The sequence below is a fragment of the Poecilia formosa genome, unplaced genomic scaffold (assembly GCF_000485575.1).
Source record: "Poecilia formosa unplaced genomic scaffold, Poecilia_formosa-5.1.2 Scaffold234, whole genome shotgun sequence".
NCBI classification, from domain to species: domain Eukaryota; kingdom Metazoa; phylum Chordata; class Actinopteri; order Cyprinodontiformes; family Poeciliidae; genus Poecilia; species Poecilia formosa.
Window position 1 is genome coordinate 695,122 of NW_006800173.1, and position 16,520 is coordinate 711,641.

General features: G+C 36.9%; 1 protein-coding gene across 3 annotated transcripts; it reads left to right on the forward strand.

Annotated features, from left to right (window-relative positions):
* The first annotated feature begins 483 nt into the window (after window positions 1-483).
* On the forward strand, window positions 484-16,189 carry nr1h3 (nuclear receptor subfamily 1, group H, member 3). Of its 3 annotated transcripts, none has more exons than XM_007568990.2 (11): window positions 484-610; window positions 4,053-4,268; window positions 8,785-8,867; window positions 9,248-9,490; window positions 12,586-12,852; window positions 12,968-13,173; window positions 13,269-13,448; window positions 13,645-13,744; window positions 13,885-13,998; window positions 14,211-14,305; window positions 15,482-16,189. In XM_007568990.2, exons 3-11 carry the CDS (start codon window positions 8,825-8,827, stop codon window positions 15,626-15,628), a joined length of 1,395 nt encoding a protein of 464 aa, XP_007569052.1. In that variant the 5' UTR covers window positions 484-610; window positions 4,053-4,268; window positions 8,785-8,824; the 3' UTR covers window positions 15,629-16,189. The 3 variants fall into 3 exon arrangements, with proteins under 3 accessions (XP_007569052.1, XP_007569051.1, XP_016535649.1); XM_007568989.2 differs by having other exon boundaries at window positions 485-610; window positions 4,053-4,263; XM_016680163.1 differs by having other exon boundaries at window positions 485-610; window positions 4,096-4,263.
* The last annotated feature ends 331 nt before the right edge of the window (window positions 16,190-16,520 follow it).

Here is a 16,520-nt window from a genome sequence, read left to right on the forward strand (position 1 = left end):
ACTCAGTAAGTTGGTACATTCCTTCAGGCATTTTTTATTTCTCGTTAATAGGCTGTTGTTGTTTTTCTATGGACTAATATCGATGTTTAAATAGTCCTACTCAGTTGCATGTTTCTTTTGATCTGAGTATGGTATTTTCATTTTTGTTTTTAATAAATGTACAGGATTAGTTTTCCTATGCTGTAAATTTGACCCATCTATTTAGTCTAGTTTCTTTTCTAACCCATCCCCCTGTTTTTCTTTTTAACATTTGTACCTTATACATTCTTCCATTTACCTGTACTTGCTACACTTGAATTTTTTCATAGTGGAGCAGTCACAATTATTCTATTCTATTCTATTCTATTCTATTCTATTCTATTCTATTCTATTCTATTCTATTCTAGATAATAACGGAATATCAAGTGTCTGTTTTTTGTATATGCCTGCAAGTCAGAACACAGGGTAAAAATCACCCAGGTGCCTAGGGGCGTCTTAGTCACATGATGTACTACGCTGGCTAACGAGTTAGCTTGGCTTGTCAAAGCCGTAGTCAGGAATCACGTACAGGACTGAATCTCCTAACTTACTGAACAGACAACCCGTCACAGAGGCGTGAACCTCCTGGAAGGTAAAGAGTTAGTTGTTTTATGTCTTTCCTGAGTTTGTTAGTGAGATCTGGGGACTGAAATTAGCTCCGGTTACTAAGTTCAACTTGTTTTTGTCGTTACATTCATGATGTTGGCCTTGCTGTGTGGGTTGACCATTAAGCTAATCTCCCATAAACAACCCCATTCTTGTTATTCTAAGTGTTTTAGGTAAATTGTCAAAATCTAAACTACTTAGCTCGCTAAAGTTTTGACGTAAAGCAACAGTAATCCTCTTTACGCTAGTTTCACAAAACAAGTTGCGTGTCAAGAGTCCATAACTAACTTAGCTAATGTTAGCAGCGAATATGTGGTCAGAAAAATAAAACGAGTTCCAGCTCTGTCAATATAAAACTCCAGACATGTGAGTTATCTGTTCATAGTCAGTTGACATGAAATTCTACAGCACTACTTCAGTTTGACAAAAGCCAACTAGGTTATAAAGTATTTCTCTTGAGCTCATTGTGGTCGTTTCAGTTCTGTATGAATATGATTGAGGTTTAAAAAAATGAGCCTAAATGTCAGTGTACTACCCACATATTCAGACATGTGAAAGTTTGGAGTTTCTTGGTTAAAAAAAAAAAACTCCTAAAGAGGAAACAGCGTTTCAGAGAGTCGATAACGTTGGTTGCATGTATTACAATATGTTTTCTCTCTGAAATTAAGGTGGATAAACAACAAATGAGGCGTTATGAAGAGGTGCAAATGCAGAACTCTTTTAAGACACCATAGCAATTGTTCCACTGATCTTTTATGTCTGGCATCTAAGGATGCCTTTCTTTGTTATGACTAATGGAAATTCCCATCAAAGCAAGGAAAGTTTTGATGCACAGAAACAGGAGATCTACACCAGATTGCATTCTGACCATTAGTAGGTATATTGTATGACAAAAATAACTACTTTAGAAGAAAGAGCAATAAATAACTTTTAAATTATACTGGGATCTTGTAAAATATATTGCAGTGTTGTGCTGTATGAACAAGGAAGCACCTCTGTGTAGCATTTAAGTAATCTGTTCAGATCTGATCATGTCTGCTAGGTATAGTTCTGTCAGAAGTTTAGAAATAAATGTTATCTCTGAAATGGATTCAGTGGACAAATCATGGTTGTGGTTTTAGAGCATCCTGACCATGGAGGTGGTGCTTTAGACATTTGTGCCGTTTAAGTTACATATCTTTTGTTTCTAGTTTTATTTGTAGTATTTTGAGAGAAAGCACTTAATAGTTTGTGAAAGGATGACGATTTTCACAAATATTTAAGAGGGGTAAATATCATTTGAAAATTAATATTAGACTATTTTAAAAGATGGAAGTTTTTACTATTGGAATTTCTGTGTTTTTCGTCTGAGTATTTTGGAAAACCATGGCAATGCCTCAGAAGATCAGTGCTGAAATGCTTCAAAACAGACACTGTAAGACTGTCGGCTGACTACAAACAATGTTTACAAGTTGTGACAGTTGCTTTAAATAATGGTTTTACCGTATGTAATGCCAGTACATTGTGCCCTAACTTGCTCAAATATTAATGACTTGGATAGTTTTTTTGATTCAGTAAGATAAATTACAACTAGGTTTCAAATCTACCAATTCCTATTACTTGAGGCTTTGCTTTTCTTATCTTAATGAGCCCTTTTCCTCAATAACCATCCAGATAATGTCTGATTCACCTGTTTGTTAATGCGGCATGACTTCCATCTTTTTATCATGTCCACCACTATGGTGACCTAACATAATTCTCTGCTCAGCCCCACCCAGTGTTAATCTTGCCAATAGGTCAGAAGAAGTAAAAAAATTAGGGTGGATCTGCAAGCAGTAAATGAATCACTTCTTCTTCTACTAGGGCGTGCATGAGAACCCCAATTCTATGTGGCGCCAGCAATTCCTGAAAATCAGCGGCGCCTTCGTTTCCCACCAGTTTGTTGCTGAACATAGGAATCCCGTTTTGCTTTTTGAGTAAGAGATGGTACGCTTTGAGGAAGCCACATTTCCCTCCCAGTTCTGCTGACTGCTCCTGTATACCAGTGCCCTGCGTATTTTCTCTGGGGCTATTTATGAAAAGTTTGCTGACAGGGAATTTTCAGACACTCAAAGTCATTTTTACAAATGACTTTGAGTGTCATTGGGTTAAAAATCAATATCTCTATAGTCTAAACTTTACGTTTTCCGCTCAAGCAAAGTATTGGGGTCATTTGGATAAAAGAAGTGGAGAATACTTTGTGTTGCTTACCCATTTTAAGATTAAAGTCAATATAAATGGGGGTGGGGGGGTTAAAATGGTGAGAAAAAAGATGAAATGGTAAAAAGTGAAATCAAAAGAACACTGTGGCCAGGACTTAAGAATAAGATTTATGAACAAAAAAATTTCAGCTTGCAAACATCCTGTGGACACGTACTCTCAAAACACACCAAACCTGCTCTGAAAGAACACAGCAGTGTCAACATACCACCAATTGTGACTTTAATCACAAAAGATTTGAAATTCTTCTTTCACCATTTCAGATTTATTCTTAAAATGAAATTTGAACCATATTTCCTACGTTTCATTTTTATCCTGTAACTGATGAGAAAAATAAGCTCCACCAAAAGAAGGTAAAATGTTTTCCCATTTCCAGTGACCCTAACATTGTGTTTCATTTGGATTTTGGTTTTGAAAATGAATACATTCGGTCACCTAAATTGTGACGGTAACATCTTTGATATTTGGCTGTAAATAACTGGTGGAACTGTTTATTGCAGGGCAGGTTGATGTCTGTCTGCCCAGGAGTCTGGAAAGATAAGAACTTGTGGATTTCAAAATAAATGCTATTCCACAGTTTTGGTTTTATTTGTGATAAGTAATTAAGGTTTTAAATGGACTAAATCAGACTTTCTTCATGTAAATGAATGTATGGTGCAAGGAGGTTGGCCAGGAAGACATTGTTGATATTTGTTGGTAATTTTATTTCCAGCCATCTGTGGCAAAATGGAACATGGGCAAAGGTGAGTGACCGATAAGATGTTGGGGACATTGGACTTTACCAGTCAGATCAGGGTGTGGATAACAGGAGACATTATACAATGAAGAGATGGTTTACTACTGCAGAAAGTAAAATTCAGTCAATAAACCATATCTCTAATTATTACACCTGCTGCCTTTTGAACAGATAAGGCCTCCCTTTATCTACTTAACATTGAATAAAATCAAAGTCTGATATATGATTTTAGATGTTGCTTTCTTTTATTAAGAAACAGCTAAGATTTGGGGGTAAAGCGTTAGGACAACTGGTAAAGTCTACGTAAATACAATAAGCTGCTTCAGGAGAAAATGAGCAAAGCACCTCAGTGCATTTTAATATTCAAGAGTCAATGACCTACAGTAACCCCTGGTGTTCCCTTTTTCACCCTTTCTCCTCCCTCCCACTCTGTTTTCCCTCCCGTCTCCCATAGGGCATTGTAGAAAGCCACTTCTTTCCTACTCGCTCTCCTCCAGTTATCAAGTCATTAAAACCTCGGCACAATAAGTCAGTGGGCTTTGGGCATCCCATAAGGCCCACCAGGGAAAGCCGGTCCTCCATCAGCGCAGAGGAATCGACACACTCAAGCTGTGGACTGGCATGGGCGAGATGGATAGGCAGTAATTGGGACATCCACTTCAGAGGTAAGGTCAGTCTCACCTGACACATGCTCACTGTTGCAAATACATTTGAGCCTAATGATGCTCTTTAGCAGAGTTGTATTTTTTAGGTTGTTTTGTTTAGTGAAAAAGTTTCTCTGTTTCAAATTTAACAGAGAAAATCTGCTTACAGTGTACTAACACAAACAGAGGCAAACAATTGGGCAGCATTTGTAAATGCCAATATTATAAAGTTCATTTTGTCTTCCTTGTAATAACAAACATGTTTGTTTGTTATATAATGAAAGCTTTTCTTTTTAGTCTGTGGAGGTTGGAGAGATGAATTACTCCCATCATCAGCTCTGCAGCCATTCCACTGATTCAGTTTTATTTATCACTTCTCTTCTCTGTCAGAAGAAATGAACGTGTGTATGGAATTAATTTAGTCCAAACTTTTACCATGTGGGACAAAAATGCTAAGCCAAAAGTAAAAAAAAAATTAAAAAAATAAAAAAAGAACATGTTTTTTTGTTTTTCTTTTTTTACCTGTTCAACAATAAACCAACCATGTAATAATTTAACAAAAAGTAATGAGATTTTTTTTTTTACTTTGCTGCAGGAAAGAGAAGTGTAAACCATTGTCGAAGCAAATCTTAGAGTTTTGCACATTTGATTTATTAAAAGAAGGGTTCAGTTTGCAAATTCTTTTGAGCTCAGATATTATATATATATATATAAAAAACTAGAAAAAGATTTAGTCTGTTACCAGCAATAAAAACAAGATTTGAGTCTCACTCTTTTTGATAACACCTCTACATTCTGCCTGGTTCCATAAATTATTTAAAAACTAATTTCTTTGCTCCAAAGTCTGCATTTGAGTGAAAGTCACTGGATAGATGCAGTACTTTTTATTGTGAAATTAAAGAGAATGAAAAAGCTTTGGTGTTTGACTGGACAGATTTACATTGAAAATAAAAAGTCTCTAAATTTGTATCATTCTTGAATTTCTGTCAGTGGACACACAAAATCTGTCCATGGGCTGCAAATGGTCTCTGGACCACACTTTGAACAACCCTGCTCTTTAATTGGGAATGCACAATTAGAATACGGTCAGATTAGATTATGTTTGAGCTTCAGATTAAAGTCTGATAATGGGGTTTCTTTTAGATCTGACCCGCTGATTCAGAAATGCATTCTGCAGCTTTTTGGATACAGATAAAGACGCATCAAAGTACATGATGTTTGTTAATCATTCCATGGAACAAAAATGTATGGAGTTCTTAGTTGTGAAAGATTTAATGAACCGAGGGAAAAGCTATTGATATTTTTTAGTATTTGACCTGCTGATGACCAATCAGCACTTATCAAGGGAAAATTGGTCGCTTCTAATTTCTGCTAAAATTATTACTGCATCTATACTTTATGTCCATGGCATAGATTCACATGGGCATTTTATACATGTCCCTCTGTGTCGCCCGTGTAGCATTAAGGAGGTGAATTTTATTTTTAAATCTGGCAAATGACAGAAATCCAGTTTATGAGGCTCATAGTTTTCTGACTCAGCTCGTGGTTTGGGTGGCTGTTGTGGCTTCTGGCCATATTATTATTTTTTTTAGTAGATTATGTAAACCAAGAACTAAAACAGTAACAAAATCCATTTCATTGTGAATATTTACAGGGCTTAACCATACTGCATTCTATCAATAGCATAAGCCGTTTGATCAACCCACAGAAATGAAAGTCAACAACAACCAACTACTTCTTATGTTGTAGCACTTTTATTTAAAAATCATTTAAATCCAACACAGTTTTCAAGACTTCACCTTTAGTTAGACAAACATACTAAACAGGTTATCAGATAACCATACATGAATTTATCTTGTTTAGCATTTCTTCACCTATCAAAATTAACAGTAAAATACATTTTGTTTACTTGTCCTGCAGGCTGGTTAAGAATAGCCTCAGTTTGTGCTGGTGTGTTTGCTGAATCAGTTTCCTGAAATATACCCTCTCCCTCCAAGCAGCACATGACAGACTTTCATTTCTGCTTTTGCATCCAATTGGTTTTTTTCACACACTTTGATATTAGGAGTGTCCAACTACAATTAAAGTTTTCTGGCATTTCAAGTCTTTCTAAGAACCACACATTGCTGCTTAAGATGCCCAATCAGCTCATTCTCTGGACTGCATCCCTTTTTTGAGTGAGAATACAATTTTTGTTTATTTACATCTATCTGTATTTACATCTGTCAGTCATGTTGAATTTCGAAAATTTTGTTTTGTGTGCATTTGTCCATGTCTTTGTTAGGAATCTTGCATATTTTGTCGTCTTGTTGTCTGTTAAAAGATTTTCGAAGCTTTAAGTTCATCAGGATCCAAACTCTACCCGTCATGTCTGCAAACAAGCATAGATCTCTGTCCAACCTTACTTTAGTTTTTTTTACATACATACATATAGGTGTTGTATAGATTCCTTACATATAATGAAATATTTCAAGCCTTTTTTTTCTTTTAATTTTGATGATTATGCTAACAGAGAATAAAAACCAAAAATTCACTGACTCAGAAAATTTTAATATTGCTAAATATTGTTCAATGCAGTCAACAGTACATGCAAAAGGGGCTCCTTTTGCACAAATCACTACTTCAGGGCAGTGTACCATGCACTGAAGAACAGCTGTATATCCCTGTTGCTGGTGCACCTTTTAATACCACACATTTTCCTTCCACTCAACTTTCTTTGCACATATTTGGATATAGCACCCTGTAAACGCATAGCTTTTTCAACAGTGACCTTTTGTGGCTTTCCCTCTTTATAGTAGTGGCTGTCCAGTCAGCAGTCTTCTCCATGATTGTGCAGCCTACTGACCCAGACTGAGACTCAGGAAACTCTTACAGATGCTTTGCTTAATTAGCTGACAAGGGTCAGTCATGACACCATTATTTTCTAACATTCAACTTTTTCACCTATTCAAAATCTTTTTTAATTATCTGTAAAAATGGAGAAAGACGAGAAATAAAGGCTTGAAATATTTCACTCTGAATACTGACTCCATTTAATGAGATTCACTTTCTAAATTGTCAAACATTGAAGTTTTGCATGATAATTAATGTTTTTAGCTACCTGTAGATTGCAGCATATGTATCTGTTTAGTAGGGCTGTGTAATAATATTGATTTTGCGATATATATCGATATTTTCTTTCCTAGAAAAAAATCGATATTCATCCGCAAGTATCGTAACATCCAGCTGTCACCTTGCTCACTCACTGCTTGTTTCGCCGGGAGAGGTCATCAGGCTCAGAGTGATTCCTTCAGATGTTAAGTGTCAAGCTTAAAAATGTATCAAACTATTCAGAGCAGGGTAGTTGGTGCACTTTATTTACTTTACAAATGCATGTAAGCTACAGTTTGTACTGTTTCAATTAAAAGAAACATGTTTTCTCACCACTTCTTTGATTCATTTTGTCCAGCTGTTGACTTTAAATCTGTGTCCACGTCCAACCAGAGCCAGGTATTGTGTAATTGGTGCTTTTAATCAGTTTTCAGTTAAATTAATTTAATCCAACTCTATAACAGTCACAAAATGTCACCAAAATCACTCTGTCCCTCTAAAATCTTTCAAAAAATCGCAAAATTGTATTGAATTGTATTGTTCTCTGAATATCACAATATATATTGTATTGTGAGCAGAATATCGTGTATTGTATCGTGAGATAATTGTATCACTACAGCCCTACTGTTTGGCCCCCTCCACTCTGTTACCTGAAATAAAATTAATTGTGTCCACCTACCTCCAGGAGTCACCAAATTAGTTCAGTAATTATAAATTTGGTCCTCACCATTTTAGGGAAACATTGCCATTGCTGAAAATTGTGATGGCTCTGACCAAATATGAGAGAGATTTGCAGGGCAACTAGACATATTACCTCCTATTAAATAATTATTCCAAGCAGTCCCTTACAATTACAAACTGTTACAATTGTGATTTGATAGATTTTGGACAATTTAGTAAACCAGTTACTGTAAAACATGTTGCTAAGCTCTTGGTCCTGTCAAACTTGTCAAAGAGATTTTGGTCTTAATGGGTCCTTTATTTGATTAATTAAGTGAAAATAAAGGCTTTATACGTTGCAGCTTTTGAACAAAATCTGCTGGAGGCTGCCAAAGGTTTAAAATGACTTGTGAATCTAAACCTGCTGCCAGAGCTTCAGTGAAATTATAACGGTTAATGCATGTCTGTGTGTTTATAGGTCAGACAAAGCTAAGACCTTACTCCACATTGGCAAAAATTTAAAAATGATGTCTTCTAATTCTAGTTTGAGTTATTTTACATAGAAGACTGGGCAAAAAATAAAGTTTATAAACAATCTTTTAGAAAATTTATTAAAAGACGTGACATGAGAAAAAACTTTGGAAACCACTTCACAGTTACACAGATGGCCAAAGCCAACATTAAAGTTTGTAGGTGTGACAAACCTTTCAAAGGTTTGTCACAAGTGGTCTTTGTTCTTCTGCAAAGCGAACTCTGCTGCTTTAACTCGGCCTGGTTATTTTTACTCCACAGGTACACGTTGATTTCGTAATGACAAGCTGCTGTGCAGAAGATGTCCACGCTGTCTGTGACTGATATCCCAGATGTTGGTCATGGTAAGAGGAAGAGGTTATTTCTTAAATCTGAGAGATTAGGCAGGATTATTTCTTCTTAAATATGCCAATATCATAACTCTTCCAGTTAAAATAAATGTATCTATTCTCCCACATTAAAAGAATAAGACTAATTCTGCAAGATAAAAGTCATAGAACACATAAGCTACGCTTTCATTTCCAAGCTTCCTCTAACGGAGTGACTGTTTTTAAATTGTAATAACCATAAAGTCGCTGTTGATTCTGTTGATTCCCTATCATATTGTTTACATTTCTCCGTTCTCCAAGAATTGTTTGTTTTGGACACCTGTTAAAACAGATAAGATAAGAGGAAGCCGAACAATGAGTCTTTGAGTCCAGCGAGTTTGTTTCTCTTTTGTCAGATGAGAGTAAGGTGTTTGACGGGGCCTCTGAGCTGCAGCTGGACTGCTTGGCTGAGGAGAGCGGTGGAAACGCCACAATGAAGCCCGACGGCCTGCTGTCACTGACCGACCTCTCCCAGCCAGATGACTTCCCAGTCGCCTCCCACAATGGCCCGTCGCTCGCCGACATGAGCAGCACTCTGCCGGTGGAGCCAAGTGACATCAAGCTGGATCCTTGTGCAGGTGACGCGTCTGGTGGCGTCGGTAAGCAGAGCAATAAGAGTTTCCTAATTTTTATTTTGAGTTTGCTTTTCATAAACGGATTAAATGCAGGACCTTATGGTCAGCTGTTTCTAAGGAACAAATTTTGCTCAACGATAATTTGTCCCAGAAGTTATTGCGATAAGTGATAATGTTGTTTTCAAATCATTTTAAAGTAATCTAATGGTAAGGGCATAATAATGCAAAAAATGAAAGATTAATAAGCTTTAAATTCTAACAAAGAGTTAATACTGGAACTAAATATTCAAATATCTAAAATAAATAAACAAAACAACTGAAACTACAAATAAAATGAATCATGAAGTCTCTGTAAAAAGAAAACCAATGCACCAGGCTAAAAACTTTTGCCATCAAGTTTTTGGTAGAAAAAAGAGAAAAACAACAAATCATTCAAATGAAAATGATTGAATTTGTTTTAATGTATCTTGTGATCAATTGATTTATTGCTTACTGTGCACATGTATTGTTGTTTTTAGTGGAGCCTAGATTAGTTATTGCAGTGTTTATAATGCACCTGGAGTGATGTCCAGTTCTCCCTAAATAATTAGATTTATTTAGGGGTTTTTCTTGCTTCCAAACCTCTCATAATCCCAATCAAGTCTCTTAATTTTGCAAAGTGGTTCTGGAACATTAAGCTTGCTTATTATGATCCGTCTTCTGCTGCTTGGTGTCCCGACTTCTCTGTGGATTGTTATTCACACATGCTCTACACAGCAGGAGGAGTCTCTGCAGGACGTTCAGCAGGCCGGCCTGAGTTGAGCACGAAGGAGGCGGGACACGATGCTTGAACTATGTTGTAGCGAGTTCTCTGTTTTTGTTTTTAGCAATATGTGGGTGGTGGCACAGATAACCTTGTTGTGCCTGCAATGTTCTTGGGAAAAGAAGGATCGTTTTAAGATGCATTACAAAGGAGATGAAAGTAAACAGAATTTTTTTTCCTTTGTTTTGTAAGAATTTCACAAGGCGGAACTGAAGCACTTTTTAAATTATCATAACTGTCCTCCTTTTCTTCTTGGGGATTTCCAATCCCCTCATTTTAGATCATGTCAGTGGTACAAAAGTTCAGTATATAATTTGATATACTAACTCAAAAGTTCTAAACATTCCTCCACTGGCAGAATTTATCATTAAATCAATTTGGTGCTTTCTTAGATCTCTTTTTATATTTCTGCTGGAAAATTCTAAGACTTGCAGAAGTGCAGGGTTACCATACAGACCTGAAACATTTAGAAAAGTATGCAATTAGCATTTTCCTTTTTCATGGCTGAATACGTATGTGGAAAGTGTAGCTAATGTTTGCTTTCCCAGACTTTTTTCTTTCGTTCTTTCAAGGACAAAACTCTTAAAACGCTTTATAAACCAGTGGATTTTAAATCTACCTTTAAATGACACACTTCATATTCGACTTGCTACATCACAACTTAATTTTTAAATGTTGTTCATTAAACTGACTGAAAGGCCAGTCATTTAACAACATATCAATTATGGACTGTTTTATAACGGGGCCTGTGGTTCCCAATTAAGCTTGTTTAAAATACTAAACAAAGCCTAAAAGATTTTTTTTTAATCGAGAAATGTTTAACAGTGTTTACAAAACGGACCCTTAACATTTATAGTTCAGCTCACACTTTTGTATAAAATTCCTTATAGGCTTTAAAATAGTGTAGTGTTTATTTAGTGCAAAACCCCCAAAAAAGCAATGAAATACGCTCATAATACACTTTAAAGACATAAAGACATATTTGCTAATGAAGGAGTCAAAACTGTATATTTTGTACTCCAATAAATTATTTTTTAAATTTTGAAACAGGAAAAGTATAAAATCTTTAAATTTATTTATTTTTTTTAAATATGGAAACAGAGAGGAGATCTTTAATGTTAGCATGCCAACGTATAACAAAAAGATACAACAAACGGAGTGGATGTGTTGTGCAAGATCACTTTTTAACAAGAACAATTAATTCTGTTCACACAGGTTAGAACTGAATTGGTTCGTGTTCCAAGTACACCACCCAAACATTTTTAGCAAAATTCACACATTCATATTTATTCCTTAATTTTTTTGATGAAACAAGATTCTGAATAATGTGTACACACGATGACGCTCTTTTTTATTTACATGGTTCCCTGTGCAGAAGGAAAATTGAGTACGAAATCTTGAAGACAACTTTCTAATTGGTAACTTGTATGATACTTCAAAAGCAAAGCAAGATGTGACATAATACAGTAAGCTGTGGTTTTACTCAGCAGCTTGTCTCTTTCAACCCCTCTAGATGGTTTCAGTTCCAGCTGAAACTCTGCATATTAAGTCTACGAGGTCAGGGGATGAGCTTTTTATTTATCTTAAGTTTAAAGCAAAGGAAGTGGCAGCAGTTTGATGATGACTCCTCTCTAAGATCAATTTGTGTGCTTAATAACTGAACCACACATGCATTTAGGTGCACACATGTGCAGCGGTTGTCTATCTCTTGCCTTTTGAGAGGAAATATCTCTACTCAAACACCTTGATTGTATAATCTTACTTTAGATCAGAGCACATTGATTACAACACAGAGAGCTGCTCCCATATGACGTTATGATGCAAAAATGTTACTGCTGCAAGTGAAGATATTTGCAGCATTGCAGGTACTGTAGACTTGTTGCATAACCTGTCAACTCCCTGATTACATCTGGATGATCACTGCAGCAGATGCTTTAGAAGATCTTTACAGTTTTTAAAGCAAAGAGTTTGGTTAGACCCTGACACTTCTGACATTTTTTACTCCAAAAAAAACATTATCCACCATATTCAGTGTGCATCCTGCTCAATCCTGCTAGGTGCTGCTCCTCTGCACCAAATCCTTCAACTTTCCATCTATAAGAATATGTTCTGGAACAAACTTACTCCCCCCAAACTGCACTTATAGAGTAACTATAATCTAGGAAATGATCTGCAAACTTATCCACAAAAATCTGTGATCATGTGGCATTCCTTAAATGTCATACTTTAAAGTTTCGTGTTTAATCTTTGTGAAACTATTTAATTTCCTATAAGCCTCCTTTCAGAAATCTAATACATTTTTTGTATTCTTGTGTAGATGGGCAGCCGGTGAAGAGAAAAAAGGGTCCTGCTCCGAAGATGCTGGGCAACGAGGTGTGCAGCGTCTGCGGTGACAAGGCTTCCGGTTTCCACTACAATGTTTTGAGCTGCGAGGGCTGCAAGGGATTTTTCCGCCGCAGTGTCATCAAAAGCGCCCAGTACTCCTGCAAGAACAACGGCCGCTGCGAAATGGACATGTACATGCGCCGCAAGTGCCAGCAGTGCCGGCTGCGCAAGTGTCGGGAGGCGGGCATGCTGGAGCAGTGTGAGTGTCTTCACGCCAAATGAACTCAAGATTTTTATATATACTGTAAATAAAATTGCGTCTTTGACTCTGATATTGAGCTTTTGTGCCAATTATCATCCTCTGTGACCCACAGGCGTGCTTTCTGAGGAACAAATCCGGTTAAAAAAGCTGAAAAAGCAGCAGGAGGAGGAAACGGCACGCACGTCCACAGTGGTCACACCGACCCCTCTGCAGGAAGCAGCCACGCTCGACCCACAGCAGCAGGAGATGATCGAGAAGCTGGTGGCCATGCAGAAACAATGCAACAAGAGGTCTTTCCTTGACCGACCAAAAGTTACGGTAAATGGACGACATGTAGCCCAACAAATGGTCTTCAAATGTTGTTGCTGTTTGTTTGGCATGGGTCTCACCAGACTATTTGTGAATATTTCCAGCCTTGGCCCCAGAGTCAAGACTTACAAAACCGAGAGGTGCGACAGCAGCGGTTCGCCCACTTTACAGAGCTCGCAATAATGTCCGTTCAGGAGATTGTGGATTTCGCAAAGCAGCTTCCTGGTTTCCTGGAGCTGACAAGAGAAGACCAGATCGCTCTACTAAAAACCTCCACCATTGAGGTTCGTTTTGAGTTCCCGTCATTCAAAGCTGCTTTGACTCAACGATTCTAAAGTTAAAATGATTCAAGCACATTTTTCAAGATTCAGCATCTTTTTACCTATTTTTTTGTAAATGAATGTTGGAAGCAGTTGAGTTTGTGGCAAAAACTCTGACTCTGCAGCATCAGTGTGTCACTCAAGTGTTTGACCTCCACAGATTATGCTTTTAGAGACGTCCCGGCGATACAATCCAGCCATTGAAAGCATTACTTTTCTGAAGGATTTCAGCTATAATAAAGATGATTTTGCCAAAGCAGGTACTCTTATCATTTAGTCAATGAAAGAAATCATATTATGTACTGTTTTCCATAAAAATCTTGAAGCATTTTCCCATTAAACCCAGTTTTTTCCTCTTTTTACCCATCTCCTTCTTTTCTCTCTTGTTCCATTCCCCCAGGGCTTCAGTTTGAGTTCATTAACCCCATATTCGAGTTTTCAAAAGGAATGAACGACCTGCACCTCGATGAGGCCGAATACGCTCTGCTCATTGCTATCAACATCTTTTCTGCAGGTTAGAATGAATAAACTGCACAGCTTGCTGTTCATCATCATTATATAGGGCTCAGAGTGAGCCAAATGCTTATAATCCCTCAAGGATGAAATGGTCCATTTCAGCTTGCAGACTGTGCATTTAGAGTAACATTTATCATATCTTAACAAAATTAAAAATTCTCTAGTGACAGATTTAAGTTGCCTGTGTATGCTTTGCTTTAATTTGTGTAGATCGGCCAAATGTGCAGGATCACGATCTTGTTGAGAGGCTGCAGCAGCCCTATGTGGACGCTCTGCGCTCTTACATCATGATAAAGAGACCAAATGTAAGTTCCTGCCACATTATGTAACCTCTGCTCTTATGACCGAGAGTGTGTCAGCACAACAGGCACTTTAGGTCATAACTGAGGTCATATTATACTGCTGATATTAGCAGTGAAGGGTTGAATTTAGGAGCAGTTGTCTGCTTTAAAATGTTATGTGGACTTTAAATTTAAAGCATATCGTTACTTTAAGTATAATCTAAAAGGGCTTCAATTTGATGATTTGTTGAGAAAATTCTTCCCCTAAATATGGAGGGTTTGTCAATATCCTCTCACAATAATAACTTCTCTACTTTTAAGAAAGTGTGAGGCTTCAGTCAAAAAAACTAAAGGTTTACCGTCTTTAGAGGTGTACTTCATAATTTTTTGATTTTAGTAAGAACATAGTTGGAATGTTTATATTTTTAAGTATCTGAAATGTTAATTATGCTCAATTGTGTAGTTGTTGTTGAATTTGTAAAAAAAAAAAAGAAAAAAAAAGTGTTAAATAAACCAAGCAGACAAAAGTTGCTCAAGAATGTGTCTCATACAGAATACCAAACTCTGGAATCAATTCATGACACATTCAGCGCCCAGCAAGAAACTGTAAATTCATAAGGTTTGATTTTGCTACAAAGTTGTTGAGTGACTGCTTGTGACTAAAATCCTAGTGCAGAAGACTAGACGTCTTGTAGCAATCAGGTAGATGATTTCATTTTTGGCCCAGTTGTGACCAGCATTGTTATTTTGATATGAATGTGCCTGATCTCTGCCTGTGGAACATTTACATAAGGGAGCTGTGTGAAAACTAGCAGCAGTAAATGGGAAGCACTTGAAAGTCTCAATTTTCTATACACTATCAGTTCCTGTTTTGCTTGTGAAGGTTCAACTGTAGTACCAAAATGTAGCTGCCCAATTATTATTCCGTGGACAATGTATGTCCCTAGCCCTACACTTGCAGCATATATTTTCTTTCAAAAAGTTTATCATAATGCTACACATATACTCTATAGAAGTTAAAATCCGGACTTAAAACAATCACTTTTCTCCTTTATAAGACTCACAGTTCTTATAAAATTTTGAAAAAAAAAAATCATGTTTTGTTTCTATTAAACATTGTTAGATCTGGTTCACATCTTTAAAAGATCTCCTTTGCTAACAATGTGCTATGAATTGATAGTTTTTCAATGTTTTCTTCAGGATCACCTGATGTTCCCCCGTATGTTGATGAAACTGGTGAGCCTTCGCACATTGAGCAGTGTCCACTCGGAGCAGGTTTTTGCTCTCCGCCTCCAGGACAAAAAGCTTCCCCCGCTGCTGTCTGAAATCTGGGATGTCAATGAGTGACTGCGGTCCAGGTGTCTCACTCCATGGCTTATGGACCCTGAGAGGGACATGACTTCTGTGAAAAGACCGCCAACTCCTCTCTTCTCTTGTGGTCAGGGACTGGATATTGCCTTGAGATTTTTGTTTTACCCTGAAGGGAGTAGAGTGCTCTAACCCTTTGGTCCCTAAAAGACTGTTAAGCAGCATTGTGTGCAGTGGAGGAAACATGCACACAAACATTTCTTTTTTTCTTTTTCTTTGTTGTAGATGCTCACATGATTGTGGTTAAGTTTAGGCTTTAAGGGTTTTGAGACACTTTTCTTTGATTCAGTCTTTGCTGAAAGTTAAAGTCGGTCATTTGCGTGGTTGCGTACCTTTCTTCTACTAATTAAATCAGGAAGCACTGAGCAGGTCTTGGCTGTTACTGTCTTAAAAATTGCAATGTCTCATTAAGAGGAAAAGATGATTTCTGCAGCTGTGCAGAGGCAGAGATGCTTTTCTGCCTGTATTTTTGTCCTGATTCATGTATGACAACAACCAGTTTGCATTTCCTTCAGAGTAAATTCAGAGGTCTTTTGGTTGGACTCATTGCTCAGGTAAAGTAATGTGAAGCAGACCTCTGAGAAGCAGAGGCTTCTTTAATTTTAAGTATATTACTCTTTTTTTCCTTTCTTTCTTTCTCACTGCAAAAGGGACCTTTTTGGTCATTCATAAATGCCCATTAATGTTTATGAAAGTTGGACATCACATATCTATAAGAATGTACAATCATTACATCTAACGAGATCCTAAATTCCTTCAAGTGGCGTCAATAAAGTCAATCAATGCATTTAAATTAATGTATTCTCAAAGATTAGTAAGTGGATTAAGGAAGTGTTTTACTAGACTAGGCTCCAGTCTAATTTTAAAGAAT